The 21622-nt window shown below is 45.9% G+C and overlaps 1 protein-coding gene across 1 annotated transcript in view; it reads right to left on the bottom strand.

Moving 5' to 3' along the window:
* The window catches only part of DNAH9 (dynein axonemal heavy chain 9), a gene marked incomplete at its 5' end in the record, with an annotated part of 292809 nt that overhangs the window by 143810 nt on the left and 127377 nt on the right, over positions 1–21622 (bottom strand). Inside the window, 7 exons of the mRNA XM_084863896.1 lie at positions 2497–2704; positions 3177–3350; positions 6434–6608; positions 11464–11611; positions 12769–12877; positions 15047–15174; positions 19030–19240. Of these exons, the coding sequence (XP_084720022.1) occupies positions 2497–2704; positions 3177–3350; positions 6434–6608; positions 11464–11611; positions 12769–12877; positions 15047–15174; positions 19030–19240 (1153 nt within the window). The remainder of the gene's footprint in view (positions 1–2496; positions 2705–3176; positions 3351–6433; positions 6609–11463; positions 11612–12768; positions 12878–15046; positions 15175–19029; positions 19241–21622) is intronic.

The raw sequence follows: 21622 nt of genomic DNA, 5'->3' as shown, positions 1-21622 counted from the left end.
AATTGATGGGATGGTCTCTTTATTGTCTAAAATAGGGGGTTGTTTTCCATTTCCTTACACTTTGATACTCCCTTCCCCCTTTCCAGCAGAGCGCCTCGCCACAGCTGGCCTCTCCTGTGGGAATTCAGATTATGGCTTCCAGGTATCAAAGGAGAGGCCACTGCAGTGTGACAGCAGACAGCGTGACCTAAGACTCACCGTGAGACTTTGAGAGAATCACTTAACAGTGCCAGGCCTCATTTTCTCACTTATAAAAAAAGGGGACTGTCATCTGCCTACCTCAAGACCTCCTGTGGCATGAAAAACATTTCTGTTTACATCGGGAGTCTCAGATTTTCTGTTGCTCACACTCAAAAGCATTATGGACACAGCGTGTCATGGGGTGTGGAGGGTTACATGAATGAAAGCACAGGGTGGGGCATCTGAAACATTCAATAAAGCATGTGCTATCCCCACTGGTGAGCCATGTGGATCCCTGGAACCACAGCCCACCTGTATGGAAAGCAGTTCTGAGTCTGTGCTTGAGAGAGTGCTCCGTGGAGGCCCCAGAGCGGATATAGGGGAGAGCAGAGAGATGCAGGGATTACCAAGCAGTTACTTTATCTAGTAAAGAAAAAACCAAAAAAACAAAAAAAAAAAACCAAAAAAAAAAAACCTGATTTTGAGAAGAATGAGGGAACTGGGGAATCTTCCCCCGGGGCCTTGATGAATGAACCTGCTGGGGGAGTTACTGCCACTGGAGAAGGGGAACATTTCTTCCAAAGACATTAATTTTGTTTTAGCGTAGTGTATGTCCGACTTCTCTTTCCAGCCAAAAGGGGTTTGCTTGTGTTCCTTTTGTTTTGGCAGTTGGGGCTTTGAAATTGTTGTATAGTATTTATAGATTCTGAAATTTGAAAAGGATTGTAATATTATAATAATAACAGCTTCCATTTAATAAGCACTTATCGTATGCTGGTAATCACTCTTGAGCATTTTGCATATTTTATCTTGCTATTTAGGAATGAAAAGAATAAACTATTGACACACTCGGCAATCTGGCTAAATCTCAAATTCGTGCTGAGTAATAGAAGCCAGACAAAACCAAGTACATGCTGTATGATTCCATTATGTAAAATTCTAGGAAATGCAAAGTAACCTATTGTGACAGAAACCAATCATGGTTGCCTAGGCATCGGGGGAGGGGTGGGTGGCAGCTGGGTGAGAGAGGAGGATTACCAAGGGACACAGGAGCTTTCAGAGGTGATGGATATATTCATCATCTCACTTGTAGTGATGCTTTCATGAGTGGGTAAATTTTTCACAACTTAATGAATTGTCTACGTTAATATGTGCCATGAACTACATGTTAATGAAAACAAAAAGTGCTGCCCTGGCTGCTGGTGCGGCCCATTTGGTTGTGCATCAGCCCATGCACTGAGAGGTTGGGGAGACCAAGCAGTGTTAAGATGTGGACCAGACTCTCTGGCTCCGTATCCCAGCCAGCCAAGGAGACCCTACTGTAAGTGAGGGTCCAGGAGGAAGTGATTCTGAGAAGGGGAAAAACCTTCGAAGCGTGTGGACCTGAAGCCACATCCAGAAGGCCCATGTCCCCTAGGAGGCACATGTCCACTGGGAGGCCCATGTTCTACTAGGAGGCCATGTCCACTGGGAGGGCCCATATCCACTGGGACAGTGGTCGGCAAACTGTGGCTCACGAGTTTGCTGCTCTGTTGACTGATGAGTTTGCCAACCACTGCACTAGGAGGTATATGTCCACTAGGGAGGCCCATATCCACTGGGAGGCACATGTCCATTAGGATGCCCATGCCCACTGGGAGCCCATGTCCACTAGGAGATACATGTCCACTAGAAGGTATGTGTCCACTAGGAGCCCATGTTCCACTGGGAAGGCCCATGTTCTACTAGGACACCCATGTCCACTAGGAGATACATGTCCACTAGTAGGCCCAGGTCCACTGGGAGGCCCATGTCCACTGGGAGGCCCTGTGCTCCTCTTCCAGGGCAAAGCTGGTTCAGTGTTGTCAGAGGCTGGGAGTGCCACCCCAGCCTGGCTGCTTGGTGGTGACCATGGGCGATCATGTACTTCTATCTGAGCCTCATGCTCCCCGTCTCTAAAATGTGAGGGGTGAATGGAAAGATCTCGAGAGACAGCAGGTGACAGCAGTCTACAGCTCATGCTGGTCTCTCACAGGGTCTTCAGCTTTTCTGTCACGGGGTGTGAGCTGCTCTGTGGTGAGCTCCCACCTGGAGGAAAGCAGCAGGTGGGAGAGGAGTGTGGGGAGAACGGATGGGGGGAGGGATCCATGCTGAGGAGTGCAGGGGAAGCGGGACAGAGGCGCTGTGGGAGAGAAAGGAGGAGAGAGGCAGAAGGGTGTGTGGGAGGAGCTGCACTGTCCAGCCGAGTAGGTGAGCAGGCACCTGCCACTTGCTCCAGCTCCGGGCCAGGTGACATGGCCACTCAGACAGCCCCCTCCATGCTGCTGGGCGCCTTACCCTGCAGCATCGCCGACGTGGTGTAGTAGTTGAAGGGCACGTTTTTCACCAGGTACTCCTCTGCATCCAGGCTGGCTAGCTTAGCACCCACCAGCACCGACTTGCCTGTGCCCGCGGTCCCCACCAACATGAGCGGTCGCCGCCGCTGCAGGAGCCGCTCCATGAAGTAGCACAGGCGGATGGTCTCGCTCGTGTGCACCAGACAAGCCTGGAATGGGAACTTGATCAGTATGCCTGGGGCTCATGGGAGAAACAGATGCACCACGGAATGTTCTGGAGCATTCACAAGAGGGATTCTGCTGCCACGGTGGTTCTCGCCACCAGGGGTGGAGGATCTTCCCTGATATCCACAGGGAGACCCTTTTGTAAGCTCATTCTCTGGGTAGAGAGCGTCCTCGCCCTCCCCTACCAACTCTGTCTGCCTCCCTGAGGCCTCACATCAGAAACTTCTTCGTTCTGTGCCCCCCTGGAGATTGCCAGTGGGTTCTGGTACCAAGTGACCTGGCCCCTGGGAGGAAACTCGTGGCTTCATTGCACCTATGGTTTCTACAGACAGGCAGTAGCTGTAGGTGACCAGTTCCCAGCAAGGCCAGACCTCTTGGATGCTGGCAAGTGACTGCTTCTAGAGCCACGGCCGACCTTCAGGATGATTGCACTTGCTCGGTCACTCACACACTCACCTGCAAAGGGACCTCAAGGTCAAATTCAAACTGAGGGATGAGGGTGGACCATGGCTCAAATTTCTTGGTCTCGGGGTCTATGTAATAGTCAAAGACGGTTCCCTGGGGAGGAAACTTGATGGTCTTGAACTCAGCCAGCCACCACTTGCTGAACGCTGCCTGGGAGTCCACAAGCTGCAACACAGAGCAGGCGCACATCAGGCTCTCAGAGCTGGAGAGCCTGGCAGGCCGTCCCGGCATCAAGCGGAGGCCAGGCAGGAACACGTGCTTCCACTTGTGCAGGCCCCCTGATGGACCGGCTCCTCTGGGAAGGATGCTGCTCAGCCCAGGACCAGCCTGAGCCTGAAGCAGCTGAACAGGGCCTCCTGAGCACACGGGTGAGCGCCTGTGTGACCTTGCAGCTGAGCTTCCCTGCCCTGGCCCATCTCAGAACCGTTGCAGGGTGGAGGGTGGGGAGGGAAGTATAAGTACACGGAGGAGAGAGCCCACGACCACAGGATGGGCAGGTGTGGTCAAAAATTCCGAAGGGACCGACTGACTCCTGAGACTGAGCAATGCTCAGCACGGCAGGCAGGGATGAAATGAACGGAAGGCTGGCTGAGCAAGAAGACTCTGAGGGAGTCAGGTTCGTACCCATGGGAAGTTCCTGCTGTCTGTGCTTGTTTCCTCATCTGTCGAATGAGGATCCTAGAAAAGAAAGTCTCTAATGTTCCTTCAAGGGGAGAGAAAGCTCTACAGGGCTTCTGACAGAGGAATATGTGGAGACATATTTACATGCGTGCATATTAAACCACGAGCCTTAACGATGGGGCTGTGCACCCAGAGTGCTCAAACTATCTTATTGTGTCCAAGCGAAAACATCCACACGCAGGTGCATGTGCGCGCGCGCGCGCGCGCGCGCGCGCGCACACACACACACACACACACACACACACACAGACACACACACACACACAGACACACACACACACACATACTGCTCTAAGTTCTGGCTGCTGAGAACCAGTCCTGTTTCTATCTGAAAAGACAAAGGCTCAGAAGGTTGTAGCTCTAGAAGCTTAAGGCAGAACTGGGGGTTGCACGCAGGATCCTGGGCTCTCTGAGAGCTCATTCGCTTCTGAGAGATCATTTTCTGCAATTGCTGTAAAGCATTTAGCCAGCATCACCTCCCCCCCAACCCCCTACTCATTATTTTTATTGTGAATGCTCTTCTGTATGGGCTCTATTTTGTATTTCTGCTTTTTAAATGAAAGCACCCTTGGTGCTTGTGAGGTACACTTCCTGGCCAACTTCTGACTTTTCAATTTAGACCCGATCTCTGTTGTTGGGATGCGGGTGAGGCGTTTTGGATACCCCCTGCTGCTGAGAGCTCTCGCCTTTGTCCTCTCCCCTGTGCCAGCGCGGCTGCCTGCAGCTCCGCGGGCTCCGGAGCCTGAGACGCCTGGAGGAATGCTTTCTCCTGGGCCTTCAAAGGGTTGAGTGGATTGAATTTTTTTCTATACAGAGACAGAAAAAATTGACCAAGTAGCTTTATCTTGATACCCCACTGCTCGCTCGGCACCAATGTGGGAGAGGAGCCCAGCAGTGGCTGCTGTCTGACATTTCAGCAGCCTGAGGCGCGTTATTGATGGGAAGCAATAACTCTGCATTCTGGGTCTCTGCATTCCAGCGAGGTCTCATCCTCCCTGCTGCATCCCTGCACCCTCGCCTCAAAAGGGAAATGCAGAGGTCAAAGAAGCTCCAAGGCTGTGGGACAGACAGGAGAGAGTCCCATCCAGGCATCCTCCTGCAGACTTGCCCTTCCCACAAGCATTGAGCATCAGAGAGAGGATAGGGAGAGAGAGGGGGAAAGGAGAGGGAGAGGAAGAGGGAGAGGGAGAGGAGAAGCAGAAGGACGGGGAGGGGGAGAGGGAGAGAGAGAAGGAGAAAAGTAGTCACCCCGAAGCCTGTGAGAATTGCTTTCTGAGTTCTGAGCACTAAGGAACATGTTAGGAGATGATGAGAGCTGGGATGGATGTTACAAGCAGAGCCAGTGAAAATAGAAAGTAGATAAATTGCTAGTTCTAAATTAATTGTTAATTCTCCCAGCTCACCTCTACTTTGGATTCTTAGAAAATTGCCTTTGCCCTGGGAGGCTGAAACCTTTTACCTCTCCCCTCAAAAGAGCCCAGGATCAACCCACATCAGAAAGAACAAAGAATAACTCCCCAGCAACTGCAGCTGGTTCAGTCCCCTGCTGTGAGAGGGGCTCCAGATAACAAAACTGAGTCAGTTTCTAAATATTCAAAATCTGAATATTTATAATATTAATAATAAGCACATACGTGTGCAACACCATTCTAAGTGCTTTGCCCATATCTATGTTGGGCAATTAGAACAGTTATCCCTTTAATTCTCACAGACATTCCACTCTGGTCACCCTCATCTCCTTTGTACCCAAGGGCAGAATAAGGTAGAGAGAGGTTAAGTTAATTGCCACTGTCCCTTAGATATTATCTGGCAGAGTGACAATTCAAATTGATTGAATTGTCAATACATGATATTTCCAGATAGCTAGAGTCAGCTGTAAAAGACTGACCTGCATGATTTTGAACATGCTGTCTTAACTGGCATAGAAACTGCCTTTTATTTGGAGGAAATTAAGTGAAGAACAAGACTGGGGATGCAGGAAATTTTAGGGAATAGGATGCCAAGATTCCGCAAGCCAACCCTCAAAGAGCATGAGGCTATGGCAGCCAATACCATGAGACAGACACTACGCTGGGTTTCTACTCCCAGACGTCAATAAACATTTGGTCCAACCTTCTATGGAAAGATCTTTCTTTCTGGGGTTTGGGGGCAGGATGGTTAAGCTGGTCTGGTTGTTCTGGGAGATACTTAAAAGGCTGAAGGGATTCCTCCTATTCAAACGTCTACAGCACAATGTCATCTTGCCTATAAAACAACATCACTTTGAGAAGTTCTGTACTCATACCTCTACTTGGTCAAACTCCAACACTGCAACTCTCCGTGAAATCCATGGTCACCAGCTTGAAAGGCGAGAGCTCCAAATACATTCCAGTCCCGGGTCTCACATCATAGGGCCCTTCTATGGGGACTAATGACTTCAGCAGAGCAGTGGGCAGATAACTAAGCCGTTAGCTGCGTTCCTGTGAATTCTGACATTTAGTTGTCCTGCCTTTCACATCCTTTCCGGGAAACCAGTTTTTGCCAGGGTGGACCTGGATGTGAGTGTCAACCTCAGCACAGTCTCTTACCTGATCCCGGACCATTGCTCCGCCGAAAGCCCAGATGGCAGCAAACACAAAATAGAGCTCATAGGTTTCCTTGGGGCAGTCCGCCGGGATGTTCTCCTCGGTCAGGAGACACTCGAGAAGGTGGCAGAGTGTCTGCACCATACTCTGCTCTGGGATCGGAATTATCCTCTTAAACCTGCACAGAGAGACCAGTACGCTCTAAAACCCTGGCTTTTCCACCCCGGAGGCATTGTTGGACAGCTATGGGCCTGACAGACTCATGAATTGTCAAGTTCTTTGGGAATCTAGAAGACTATGGTGCTACCTAAACCTTCATTTTCATCAGCTAGTTTTGTATCAGCTTCTTTTGGAAGGAAGGGCCCAAAGTGCTTCTGAGAAGGTTCCTTCCTCATCTGCCTTTTCTCTGATGCCCACCTCCTCCCTCCCCCCTCCCCTTTTTTGAGCATTGATGATCCCCTCTTCCTCCTTGGGAACTGACAAGCTGCAACCCCAGTAAAAATCTCAGCAGTTTCACTCCTTCACAGTTTCTTGTCAAAAAGCAGCAGTGTCCAGGTGGGGGTAATTCAGAGGTTCTGTAACTTTAGCACAGAGGTCTCACAATCAAAACAAATTGAACCCCTTTTCTCAGTCCCCCCCCCCCCTCTGGAGGGGGCGGGGGGGACTGGCCGGGATAGATGGCTGTTTTATACTAGCATGCCTTACTTGGTCAAGTTCCTCTGTGACTTTGTGCTGGCCTGATTTGTACTTTTAACCTTGCCCTGGAGGTCTTGACTGAAAGGCCGGTATCAAGAGATGCACAAGGTGAATCTATGCCCAAGGGAGCAGGAGCATGTGTGTGTACACACACACAAACACGTACACACATGCACAGGTGCATGCACATAGGCACACTCTTCCCACCATGCACACACACAGAGTGCAGCAGGTACCCACCCACTCAGCCCCTCCTGCAGGCCTGCCCACGTGGCCACCTGCCATGGGAAGATGAGCTCCCAGGCTGCACAGAGGCAGGGTTCACTGTTATGAGATGAGCAATGCCACTGACTGACAGTTTAAAAGTCATTTCCTGGCCTCAGGGTGTCATAGCGTCCCATTTTCCTCAGTGTTCTGTGTTCGGCTTGTTTTTCAGCAGGTCTCCATCTTTACAACAATGCTCTGAAGTGCTCTCACAGTCTACATATTACCTTCAGGAGCAGTGAGAGATCTGAGTATTTGACGGGCTTTCCTTCATCCCTTTGACACCTATTTGTAGCAGAATGTCAAAAGGGATCCTCCCCAGCTGTGTTTTGGATGAGACACCAAGACAGTAAGGGGCCAACTACTCTCACATTTGAAACTGAGATCCCAGGCTCTGCGACCCTGACCTCTCGTCTTCTCAAGGGGCTAGAGGAGCAAAGTGGGGGACACCGCGGGGCTGAAATGAGCATATAGGATTTTGGAGGGAGCAGTTGGTATGCAATGAGTGTCCCCTCTCCCACAGGGAAGGCAGGGGTTTCCCCAAAGTGAGAGCTGAGAATGGGGCTTCAACAGGACAGCTCTCTGTAGAAAATAAATAAAATATATTAAAACAAACAAACAAACAAACAAAAAAACAGGACAGCTCTGCGGTGGCCAAGGACCTGGGCCTGGAAACCCCGTAGAGGCCCGCACATCCCAGCGGGTGTGGAGAGGGTGCTGCTGGGCGGCCTGCACTCCAGCGTACAGGGCAGAGGAGGGTGAGTGCTCCCCCGATATGGGCACGTCAGGTTCTGCCAGATGCTGGGGAGGCGGGCCTCCTCCTTGAGGAGCCTGCGTGCGGAGCTAAAGGAGAGGGAGCATAATGGGCGGATGGAGAGGCACTGACGTGAAGGAAAGGCACAAGGGAGCTCCCCAGTGGCAAGGAGGGGCCCAGGGAACTCAAAAAAGCTTCTGAAGAGAAAAAGCCAGATTTCCAGGTCTTCCAGTTAGGGTCACCGAGGCCCCAACTATAGTTCCACACGGTGACACCTTCCCTGCTCCTCCCTCTCTTCTCCTGTCCCTTTTCAGCCCTGAGGAGACAGAAGCTACAGCTGTGAGGGCCGACTGGCAGGGTAAGGGGAGAAGTCAAGGACACCCCCTTTCCCATGGAGGTGGTGGAATGGTGGCAGGAGTTTGTTTTTTAAAATTTTTTAAAAATTGTGTCTTTGTGTTTATGTGTGTGTGGGGGGGGAGCGAGAGCGAGAGTGAGAGCAAGAGCGAGAGCGAGAGCGAGAGCAAGAGCGAGAGCGAGAGCGAGAGCGAGAGAGAGAGAGAGAGAGAGAGAGAGACTAGAAGTGATCAGATGCTTGGTGGGCCCTGAGGAAGAAGATGCCTACTAAGAAGGACTCCTGGGGGCTGACTGGGCTCAAAATTGAGCCTGGCAGCCACATATACACAACCTCAACTGCACTTCAGGGAGAGGCCTGCACTGAGCTGCCAGCCTCTGTTCTGAACTGCCTGTCTGCTCTGTGTCCTACTCGCCCTTAAGGAGTTCCTGAAATCCTATTACCAACAGGACTGAGGCTTTCCCCCTCCAATTGGAGCTGCTCTATTCTAACCAATCAGGACGATGCCTTTTGGACCAAGCAAATGGTGAGGCTTTAGAGTCCTCATTGGCCTAAAGACTAAGACTAAGCAGGGGCCAGGGGTGGTGACTTCTGTATAAGCCAGCTCCCCTGTGGCTCAGAGTGCACTTTCCCCTTCCACCTAGGACTGATTTCTCCAGCGGAGCTGAAGCACTGAGGATTCTCACCAGAGGGGAGTGAACCAGTGCAGGCCTGAGCAGAGCAGCAAGGAGCAGACCAGAGCAGGCCAGTGCAGGGCAGGGCAGAGCAGTGCAGGGCAGAGCAAACCAGTGCAGGCCAGAGCGCAGCAGCAAGGGGCAGACCAGAGCAGGCCAGCCAGGGCAGGGCAGGGCAGAGCAAAGGGCAGGGCAGAGCAGACCAGTACAGGGCAGGGCAGAGCAAACCAGTGCAGGGCAGGACAGAGCAGTGCAGACCAGGGCAGACCAGAGTGGAGCAGGGCAGACCAGAGTGGAGCAGGGAAGAGCAGAGCTGTCCAGCCGAGAGGAGGCCTGGCACCAGAGCCACCTCACAGCCGTGCTGTTCTCACAACTGTGCTGTTTCACAATTGAGCTGTTTTCACTGAACAAAGTTTCCTTCTTCACTGCACCCCAAGCTGGGGATTCCTGAGGGTGTTGAATGGCACCAGTGACCACCAGTTGGCACTTTAGAATCACCTGTCCTGAGGACTTCTGTCCAATAGAAGAACTGGTCTGTGCTGACGTCACACAGCTTCCAGTCTCAGGCTGCATGAAGCCAGCATCACAATACCGTGGTGAGTAACACAGAAGGCTCTGAAGTGCCTGTTACTAACCGGCTGCGATGCTGAGGGACCTCATAGCACATCAGCTCTTGTATCTACAGGATGGTTAGCCCCTCGGGAATGTAGTGGGAATGAAACGAAATAGCTCACAGAGTAGGCACCATAAATGACATGAAAACATGTTTTGTTTTGTTTTTCTTGATAACCAGAGGGTTCAGAGATGAGGCAAGACTTGTATCTGGATAGACATAATACAGAGCCTTCAAAGCCCATTTCAAAGGCCATGCATGCTCATAGCACACGTGTATACACACACACACATACACACATACACACACACATGCAAATAGACAAGAGTTTGGCACTTCTTGTTCTAAATGCCCAGATTGAACAGGGCCTAACTTTTAGTTAGAGGATACATTGGACAAGTGTCTCAGCAAAAGGTAAAGAACAGGGTTTAATATTTTCCCCAAACCTCCTCCTTCCACAATATTTTAACTCCTTGTGGCCCCCTGCCCATTGACGACATTCCCCACCACTGTCCTGGGCACTGCGCACTGCCAAGGCTGCTCTACCTCGTTAGGATCCCAAGGCCATGGAGCCCACAGGCCACCAGAGGGTCAAGGCTCTTCAAAGGGTCAAGACTGGAAAAATAATTACTGATGCCAAAATAGAAACTTACAAAATCAAAATTAACAAATGTCTAAATATCTAAAAACATACCGCCATGTACACTACTCAACTGCAATTCAGTTTTTAGTCACATAAAATTCTTAGCATGGTGGATTTGATAGGGTGTGGGGTAGGGTATGTGAAATAGGGGCACTTCGGGCCCCTTGCATGGGAGATTTCTCCCTAAATACTCCGTCTTATTGACAGACCTACGATGAGGAGCAAGGGTCACTCTGAGTGAGGGACTTAATTTCCGGGAAAAGTAATCCTTTGCCTAACTTGCTGAATCTCTAGGAACTTGGTTAGATCTTTGAGTCACATTGCCGTCCAGCTCTGAGGGTTGAACTTGGCTGAATCAGAGTTGTGTGCCTGATCCATGGGTGATACATCAACTGGCAAGAAGAGTGTAGAACTAAAGCAGGTTCCGAACACTGAAACCTCTCTCTGCAGACACCATAGTCTTGCTCTACTAAGTATCCTTTTGATGAAAAGTAACGAATCTCTTGTTTAGGTGGTAAGTGGTCAGGGCTTGATGCTTTTGCTGTTGCAAACCCATAAGGCGAAAAGTGAACGCACAGTATCCAGAAGGACAGGCCTGGGCAACTGATGTATTTTGCCGAGTCCATGCTATCTGGGCTATGAACATACACAGCCAGAATCAGGAGGTGGGTCTCATGCATCACAGGTGTCATTTTCACCTGTAGGTCTGTTGGCCTGACCTGGAGGAGGGCCAGTTTCATGCCCTGCAAACTGCAGGACCTCAGAATTGTGATTGGCTATTGCAACTTACAGCCTCCTTCAAACACACCCACATGGCACTCACGAGAAGCACTTCAAATCCTCTCCCTCTTTGCCCTCTCGCTTCCTGCCCGAATTGACATGGCAGCCATGTTCAGATTCCTGTGTGTCCCCTTTGCCATCTGCCATGCCTGGAGGGGAATGCTCTAGGGATGTCTGACTTCAGGGACAGGACAGAAAGAGCATCAGCAGGAGTTATGACTGCTTTAACTTGCTACCTTCCTTACTGCTTGGCCCACCTGGTTCGGAGTGTGTCTAAGCAGGTTGGAAGGTACTTGTCAAACAGGATGGTCAGGTTGGCTCTCTCTGTCTGGATCTCCCTCTTGTCGATCCAGCTGCTGACTAGAGGGCTCCACCCCAGGTCTGCCGGGTTGATGTACAGGATCCCTGTGAGCACAGGCAATAGTCAACGAATTTTCCATGGACGTCAGTAGAGCCTTCACCCCAGAGAGTTATTTTCTCTGTTTAGAAAATGTACAGAAGGCTGGACCCAAAAAGAACAGATCTGGCCAAGGTCTGAGAGGTCCAATGGATTGCTATTGGGATCAACCACGATGGCCTGATATCAGCTAATGGAAGGCAGTGTTGAGAAGGAGCTTGAGGCGGAGGCTGGGCTCAGGAGGAAAGAAGCTGTGATGGATTGGCAGTAGTTGTCATGGTGTGGAAGTGTGGATACAATGGTGGCATCAAAAGAATGTGTCCACGTTATAATCCCTAGAACCTGGGAGTGTGACTTTATCTGAAAAAGGGCATCTGCAGATGTAATAAGTAAGGGTATTGAGATGAGCTCTCCCTGGAGTATGTGAGTGAGACATGTACAGGGGTCCTTATATGAGACTCAAGAAGAAAGACACACAGAGGCCATATGCAGCAGGAGGTGGAGGTTGGAGTCATGGGCCCTAAGCTGAGGAAGACAGATTTAAGATGCAAGGAAGGGGTCTCCCTCAAAGGCTGATCTGATTTCCAGTGTCTGGCTTTCAAAACTCTGAGAGAACAAATGTTTGTTGTTTTAAAAACCACAAGTTCAGGATGTTGGTTGCAGCGGCCCTAGGAAACAGATGCAGCGTATGAGAGAGAACCCTCCCGGCCTGTGTTTTCCAACCTCAGCACGGATCCTTTATAGGGAGTCTGATGTCAGGGTCAAGGCCAAACCAGTCCTCTCAGTGGAGCTAGAGGAAAGCTAAGGTAGAAGTTGTTCTGTCCACCAGGATGTAGTGAGACCGGCAATGGGTGGTTATCTCCATTGACATGAAAGCTGGAAGCTGCCTAGTTTGAGGCACTTACTCAGAAGACAGTTGTCCAGCTCGGGCCATTTCCCTTCCCACTCCCATCACATTTCTGAATGAAGAACACCACACAGGCCTGGCCTCAGACACTGGCTCACCCTTGTGGTTGTGGATTAGGACTGCGGACGAGGCCAGAGGTAAGGATGATTGATGCCTGGCTCGTGTTTGGAGCTCCCCCCAGAGCTGGCACCATTATACGTATCGCTCGAGGCACCTGTCTTCAGCTGCACAGTTGGGTTTTACTCTCTGAGCCCATACCTGCTCTGGAGACGGTTGCTGGCGTGGCCGTGCGCAGGTGGCTGATCTCAAAGAGGAGCCTCATTGTGGGGTTCAGGGGGATCCTCTCATTGCTTGCCAAGGTCAGCACCTGGAGACCACAGGAAGAGACATGTCAGGTGGGAAGGAGGACGCATGGTGGAGATCTGGCTGATTTCTCCTGGTAGGAACAATGAGTGGTTGTTTTCTTCTGTGTGATTATAGTTGACCCTGAACAACACAGGGGTTAGGAGTGCCAACTGGCCACTCAGTCGAAAGTCTGTGTATAACTTAAGTCAGCATCCCACATACGCAGAGTTCCCACCACCAGTGAACCTTAGGACAATGAGGGTTTGAACTGAGCAGGTCAACTGGAAAATCTTCATATAAGTAGACCTGTGCAGTTCACACCCACATTGTCCAAGGGTCAACTGTGTAACTATTTCTAAATTTTCTGCAACAATACTCTCTCTTACCTCTGTACCCTGTCTACCTACATCCATATCTCTCTCTCTCTCTCCCTCTCCCTCTCTCTCTCTCTCTCTCTCTCTCTCTCTCTCTGTGTATAGTGCCTCTGGGAGAACACACATTCATCCTATGGATTTGTCGGTGTAAAACTTCTAACCTGGATGTGCTTTCTGAACAAGTTTAGGAGCAGCTACCAGCCACATTATTGGCATCATTTAGTGTTTTATTTTTTTGTTGAGAATATACATTTTTGTTTCATGTAAATTTGGATTCCCTTTTGCATACTAGTAAATATTTTATTTATTAACTTATTTATGAACATTCCCATTGGCTTTCTTTTTTGTTTATTATTTTTATTGTTTATAAAAAATAAAATATATTCTCCATGGATGAAGATTTGTCACAATTGAGAGGTTTGACAGGCTTAGTTTCTGATCCTCAGTTTTCTTATTTACAAAAAAGGAAGTAATAAAAGATTTAGTAGATGATTTAAGAGTCCTTCCAGCTCTAAAAAGTAGTCTATGTGCAGAAGATTCTGAAGGAAATGATAACAATGCTGAAGATTGTGTGAGTGATGGCAGTGCCATCGAAGGAAGTGAAAGCTGCTCACTTGGCTGAATCAATTCTTAGCTGTCTATTAAAGACACCAGTAATAAATGAAATCAGGATCTTGAAGAGATATGTGCATTTCCATATTCATTTGGAGCATTACTTATTAGAGCCAAGACATGGCAACAACCCAAGTGTCCTTCCATGGGTAAATGGTAAGAAAATGTATTTCTATAATGGAATATTATTCATCCATTAACAGAAGGAAATCCTGCCATTTGTGACAACATGAATGGCCTTGGAGAGCAGTTTGTTAAGTGAAATAAGTCAGACAGAAAAACACAAGTACTGTATGACTTCACTCATATGTGGAATGTAAAAACAACAAACCATAGAAAGAGAGAATATTTTGGTGTTTGCCAGGGATGGATGGGGTAAGGTGTGTGGAGGAAATGGGTGTAGGGGTCAAAGGGCACAAACTTCTAGTTATAAAATGTGTAATTCTAAGGAAGTAATGTACAGCATGGTGACTATAGTTAACATTGCAGAAGGATTGTATACTTGGAAATGGCTAAGAATAGATATTAGAAGTTCTCAACACACACACACACACACACACACACACACACACACAATCATGTGAGGTGATGGAAGTATTCACTAACCTTATCATGGTAATTATTTTGCAATATATGGGTACTTCAAATCACCATGTTGTACATCTTAAAAGCACACAATATTACATGTCAATTATCTTATATGATAAAAGCCCAATATGCTAAGTGTCCAGTCATTCGTTAAACCAATCAAAGCGTAATATGTTAACAATATGCTAAGGCCATTCAACTGCTCGTTATGACATGCACTGACCACTAGGAGAGCAGATGCTCAATGCAGGAGCTGCCCCTGGTGGTCAGTGGGCTCCAACAGGGGGAGTGCCACTCAGCCAGAAGCCAGGCTCATAGCTGGTGAGCACAATGGCGATGGTGGGTGCCCCTCCTGCCTCCACAGCAATCAGACATCCTGAGGGATCCTGGACTGTGAGAGGGCATAGGCTGGGCTGAGGGATCTCCCTTGAGTGTGTAAATTTCATGCACCAGGCCTCTAGTATTTCAATAAAGCTGGAAATTTAAAAAAAAAAAATGAAGATATCAGTAATAATTCCTTACTTCGATGAGCCCCTGTGTGGAATTATGATTTTCAAATGTGCGTGGGGACTGGTTTTGTAGGTGATTGGGGATGATTTCCCTCCTCTCTTTCATACCTTGTTGTCATCCATGACAGTATTTAGCGACTCAATCCACATTGGATCTATGTCGCCATCCAGCAAAATCCACTTGGGCCCATCGTGGGCGATGTTGGCAAGCTCCCGCATGATGGACGAGAACAATCCTGAAAGGAACCAAAGGTACTCCATTTTCCATTTCACCACCAATCTTTTTCTCTCTCAACACAGCCTTCCCCCATGGGCTGTAACATTCAGAGGAGGTGTAAATAAAACCCGGTCAGAACTGGCTTTGTATTCTCTTCCACCAAACATCCGACAGGCCCAAGGTGCCCCTCTGTGCTGCAGTTTAACTTTTTGTAAGAAAAACAACAAAACCTGATAGAATTAGCTTTTTAAGTGATAAGGAGCCCAGTAAATAATCTCAACAGGCAATGGTAACATGATGGAATTGTACAAAGCCTTCAGAGGCTCTGTTTCCATCCTTTGTAATTGTGGCCCAGGCGAATCTTTCAACTGCAGGCTTTCGGAGAAGGCTCAGTGTGGTTCTAATTGGCATTACAGGAAATTTATATCTTTTGTGGACAGAACTGATTTTTATGACACTAAGCTTTTGCAATGAATACTATGACATATCTTTTCATTTATTCACATATTGTTTTATGTTCCTTAATAAATTTTTATAGTGTTTTCAGTATATCTCTTTGGCCAAATCTATTCCTAAATATATCATAGTTTTTACTGCTATTTGCATGAAATTCCCCCTGTGTTTCCATTTTTAATTGGCTACCACTAGGATAGAAAACAGCTACCAAATTTTATGTATTTATTTTATGTTTAATTACCTTTTATAAATTTTCTTATTAATTCTAGTGATTTTTAAATAACGCCTCTTGAGTTTTTTAGGTGTAAAGTTGTACAAGCAGCAAAAAATAAATTTTCTCCTTTCCTTCAACTTATACCATGCATTTCATTTTCTTGTCTACAGCATTTTCTAGAATCCCACCAAGCAACACTGAATAATCATGTTAGTAATAGGTCCCCCTGACTTATGCTTGATTTCAATGGAAATGGCTTTAGTTTCTCATCATTCAGAATGCTTTCTTTATCCTTTTGGTTTTAGGTAAACAGTAATTTTCATATTTAAGGGATTTCCTTCTATTCCTATTTTACTTAGAATTTTTAAGAACAGCTATTGAATTTTTAGCATCTATTGACTGATCAAAGAATTCTGTCCTTTAAGTTGTCAATTCTTTATATTAATATTTAAAAATAATTCACCTAAAATATAGTATTCTTTTGAGATAATGTTAGATTTTATTTACTGATATTAAGAATATCTGAACATACATTAATAAGTAAAAATGGGCTATTGTTTTTAGTTCTACATAATGATATCAAGATTTTCTGACTCTATAAAATAAATTGAGAGGTGATTTTTAAAGATGATTTTGGAATTATGTAGTTTTTTTTTTTGTTGTTCTGCTACTATTTTTAAATTTCCTTTTCATTGATTTACTTATTTTCTACTTATTATTGAGTGAATTTTGTTAAATTATGGTTTGCTAGGGCACCTATTTCTTCTAATTTTTCAAATGTGTCATTTAATTAAACATTCCCTTCTATATATTTTAATCTTGTCTATATATACTGTTATGTCTTCTTTCTAATTCCTAATCTTAATATTTTTACTCTGTTTTTTTTTCTACTAATCATGTATATGATGGATTTATTTGTCTTCACAAAGAATCAACATTTATAATTATTTGTTCTAACTATGATGTTTTGGTTCTTTTATACTAATTTCAGCTTTTATCTTTATTAGCTTCTTCTCCCCAATTTTCTTTAGGTTTAGATCATTATTCTTTAAACAATTTCTTCTTAGGATGGATACTGACTTTATTTTCAATCTGCCTTCTGTAATAAAAGAGTTTAGATTATTTTCCTTATGGACTTCAGAAGTATCCCAGAGATTTTTATATGAAGTGTTCTTCTCTTACTATTTCCTAAAGAGGTTGCATTTAATTTGCTATTTAATCCAGGGGTTAAGTGAGCAATTCTTGAGTTAGTGAACATTTCTTGATTTGCAAATAGTAAAATTATTTCTTGCTATTTGTTTCTGGTCCTAATGTATTATTATCATAGAATGTGGCCTATAAATTGATATTTTGAATTCATATGGCCAACTATATTTTTAATTTTTGGAAATGTTTCATGAACCAACCAAGAAAAGAATATTTTCTATCTATAAGATGCAAAGTTCTACAACTATGTGTTATATTGAGTTTGATGATGCATTTCCAAATTCTTCCATGTGTATACTCATTTTTCTGTTCACTGGATCTGTCTAATTTTGAAAAAGGTGTATAACATAACCTACTTTATTTCTATTTTTAACAAGTTTTTCTAAAAAAATTTAAAAGGATATATTCAATTTACTTGAAAGCTCTCACTGAAAGTTCTCATAGTAAACACAGCTTTGGGATTATTATAAATCTTCTTTGTCAATTTCTCCATGTTTAATGTACATATTTAATAAAACTAATTAAAATTCTACTACCATTTGAAGTTTGAATTATATTATACAAGTTTAAATTTAACAGAATAAGAAATGTGTGACACTAGCCAGGAAAACTACAAAGTACATTGAAGAGGAACTTACCTCATCAGATATGAAAATGTTATAAAATAATTATAAGCAAAATAAAATTACATTCATATAGGATTGGGTAAATAGGTGAATGGAACAGAATGGAAAACAGAGAATCAGATCTTGGTATATATGACAAGCTGATGAAAGGATGACTTACTTAGTCAATAGGATTGGCCCATTCATTTCTCAATCTGGGAAGAAAAAATATTGATTCTCTACCTTACCTCCTACTAAGCTCCCAAATAAATTCCAGATGGATAAAAAATGTTAATGTAAAATATTGTAAAACCTTTAGAAACATGTTTATGATACTATAGCTACTGCTGAAAGTTAGAAAATTATAAACTAAACAGGAGCCCCAGCTACAAGAAGACTAGAGACATAGTTTCCTTTTGTAAAATGTGCCTGGTCCAGGGAGAAGGCCATGTATGTATGGAGTCAGATATTGGAGTGACGCATCGACAAGACAGAGAAGGTCAAGGATTTCTGGCAACCACCAGAAACTAGGAAGAACTCTTACAAAGAGGTACTAAGGGGAAGTGAAACCATAGGACAGCCAATTGCTAATAGCAATTAGAAAGAAAAGAAGCTAAGCCACAATTAGAAGGAAAAGAATGAAGTCTCATTAGTAGTCAGTGATATAAAAATTAGAGAGGCAGCTTGACCAGACAGTTTGTCCCTGATGCAGTTGGACACTGAGACATTAGGTGAGGTTTCCTCTTTCCAGAAGCTACATCAGTTTTAAAACAAGGCCAGGTCCCTGCTGGCTCAGAGGGACTTCTCTACCAGTAACAGGAGGCAATTTCTAACATGTACCTGTGATGCGTAATGCTTTGAAGGTGCTGCTGAGATCAGCACTGAGTGAACATGGGCTCAGGGCCCTCTGAATCCCTGTAGAAAAGACCATGGTTCTAGGACTCTTCTGAGATGAATGATGTTGCTAACATCGCCAGACCTAGCCAAGGTGTCTCCTGTAGCAGCTGCCCCATCACTCCTGGGCAGTGCTCACAGGAAGAGGTGCCCTTTGTGTGAGGCTGAATTCCCGCCTTAATCATGCCTTCAACCCACTGCCAGGTTGTGTGAGGATCCATGACATGGGCTCCAGCATCAAGAACTACAGCCGATGCCTGCCCTGCTTTGTCCCCTTCAGGTGCCCTCCCGTAAGGGACTGTGGAAGAGTCTCTGAGGAGAGAGAACTGAAGGACTATGGTTTCTCTCCAAACCAAGATTGATTTCCTCCCCTTTAATCCTTCTTTCCTCCTTCTCCCATCCCATGTGCACTCCTCTGCAGTTCACCCCACTACATCTAAGCCTGCCCAAGGGGTTCTGAGAAAGCAGGGACTCTCTTCCAGGGCTAGTCCTCTCTTACCATCCTTCCATTCTCGTGTGGCCGGGTTGATGATGCCAAAGAGCTCATCACTTGTGACTGCTTTGGGATTGAGGTCAGTCCAGATGGGGCGGCGTTTCATGATCTGATAGGTCTTGTGCAGGGACCTCAGCACCTGAGACTTGCCGGCACCAGCACTGCCCACCACGAACACAGAGTGCCGCACGGCCAGAAGCTCCTCCAGCTGGACCACCTAGGGAGACAGGAAACTCAGCCAGAGACCCACTCGCCTCTCACTTACATCCCAGCTGCTCTGCTGCGAGCCAGGCTGGGGTCTGAGGTGAGACCTGGCAGCAACAGAAGAAGGGTTATTCACTGCAAGATATGACAGCGTCCTACATGGAGGGGCAACATGATCCATTTATCCACTTATTTATCATTCAGTCCCATAGTGATTCAGAGACGGCTCTTCTGCCCTCCATGATCTCATAATGTGAAGGAGAAGCAAGCCATGTTGACACATTATCATAATAATGTGAGAAGTATTTATAAAGTGCTCTGGGGACAGAGAGGAGGAAAGAATTGATTTGTAAGGATAAAGGGAACAAAAAAGTCTTCACAGAGGAGCAGGCATTGGAACTGGGCTTCAAGGATGAGTTTCCCTAAAACAGTGGTCGGCAAACTCATTAGTCAACAGAGCCAAATATTAACAGTACAATGACTGAAATTTCTTTTGAGAGCCAAATTTTTAAACTTAAGCTTCTTCTAACACTAATTCTTCAAAATAGACTTGCCCAAGCAGTGGTATTTTGTGAAAGAGCCACACTCAAGGGGCCAAAGAGCCACTTGTGGCTCGTGAGCCTGTTTGCCGACCATGGCCCTAAAAGATGAGCAGAAAGGCTCTTCCAGGCAGAGGGAACAGCACAAAGGTTCATGGTGTGACAGAGCATGATGTGCTTGGCCAGATGGTTTGATGAAGCGAAGTCGGAGTTCCTATGGACAGCAATAGCCCTGGAGGACTCTTTTCTCCAGTTCTAGCTTGCCTCCAGGCTCACCTTTCCATCCGGTTGAGTAGGCTTACTGGAATGAAAGTCCGATTACGTCACTGCCATCACTCGGTCCCTGCCATGGATCTCATAGCTTTGGTGATGAAATCCCAAATACTTAGACTGCCTTACAAGACCCTTTTGCTGTCTGCACCAAACCAGCCTCCAGTCTTGTCTCTCATCCCCCAATATGCACATTTTAGGTAGCTAATTACTTGGAATTCTTATAAAGATGCTCATTCCTGTATCTATGCCTTTCAGCAGAAGTTATCCTTTCCTCGTCAGCCCCACCAAGTCCCTTAGTGTAGGGTAGGTGCCCCACACCTACTTCCTTTATCTCAACACTTATCAATATCGCAATGGTTCCTTTTCTGTCTCCCTATTAGAATACCAGCTTCCTGACGGCAGGCAGGATTGGGCTTCTCATCTCTCTATTGCAATGTCTAGCAGAGAATCTGGCTCGTACTTAATGCTGAACAAATACTGGCTGAAAATATAAAGGATGGCTGGAAAGGTTGGATGGTCCTATCATAAAAAGTCTTGTATGTTATGTGCTTAAATATTTGAACTTTATTGTAGATCAGGTTTCTTGATTTTGCACTGTAAGATCCTTAATAGTGGAAAAAAGTAAACTTAAGGGAAATGTTCTGAAATATTGACAGGGTAGTTAGACAATAGAAGTTTTTTTTTTAAGAAATAATAAGTAATAACTTCTATATTTTTTTAAGATTTAAGTGATACAGGTATAAAAAAATTCTAGAATAATAGCACCATGGAATTAGAAGGAAAGCAAAGCTCAATCTGGCTGTTTGGGGTAGCAGGATGATGAGCTTCCACGTGGCTGGATAGTTTGTTGATATATTAGTTTGAGTTATGTTTTCTGTACCATCAATATTTTTCTTTTCTCTATCCCAAGCCACTGCTGCTCCTCTGGTTCAGGCCCAAAAGAACCCAGAGGGGAGTCTCAATCCTGCCTCTTGTTTTCATCCTTCAGGGACTTCGTGCAAGATCTTCCCAGATAAGGATGAGGAGATGGGTCAGAGAGGGTTTCTGAGGAACCAAGATCAAATCTAACACACAAACGAAAAGTCAGCCACGTGAAGACCAGCAGGAAGAGCATTCAGGTGGAGTGACAGTGAGCGCAAAAGCCCGGAGTTTAGCAGCAGCATGGCGAGCTGGGAAAAACGGAAAAAGGAAAGGAGTGTGGCACCAGATAAGATAAAGGAGGTGCACAGGGATCAGAGCTTTGGGAATTAGTAGTTGAAATTTTATTCTAAATACCACAGGAAGCATTTAAAGGATTTTTGAGCATGAAATTGACCTGAGAACACTGCATTCAAACATTAGGAGGACGAAGAAGGTCGGGAGAGGAGAGAATAAGAGGGCGTGGCAGTGGTGCTCTGGATGTTGAATGGAGACCATATTATATTCCTGGATTTGTTTTTTCATGAATTGAGTCCCAGATACTAGAAAGACCTAAGAATTGCTTTCTAGTGCCATCAACTCCTTTTTGTTCACTTCAATACTTTATTAAGGTATAATTTATATACCATAGAGTCATATTTTCAAGTGTACATCCAATGATTTTT

This window comes from Pipistrellus hanaki (assembly GCF_964339955.1).
Source record: "Pipistrellus hanaki genome assembly, chromosome: 16".
NCBI classification, from domain to species: domain Eukaryota; kingdom Metazoa; phylum Chordata; class Mammalia; order Chiroptera; family Vespertilionidae; genus Pipistrellus; species Pipistrellus hanaki.
The sequence above is the reverse complement of the archived record's forward strand: the minus strand, read 5'-3'. Positions and strand labels throughout refer to the sequence as shown.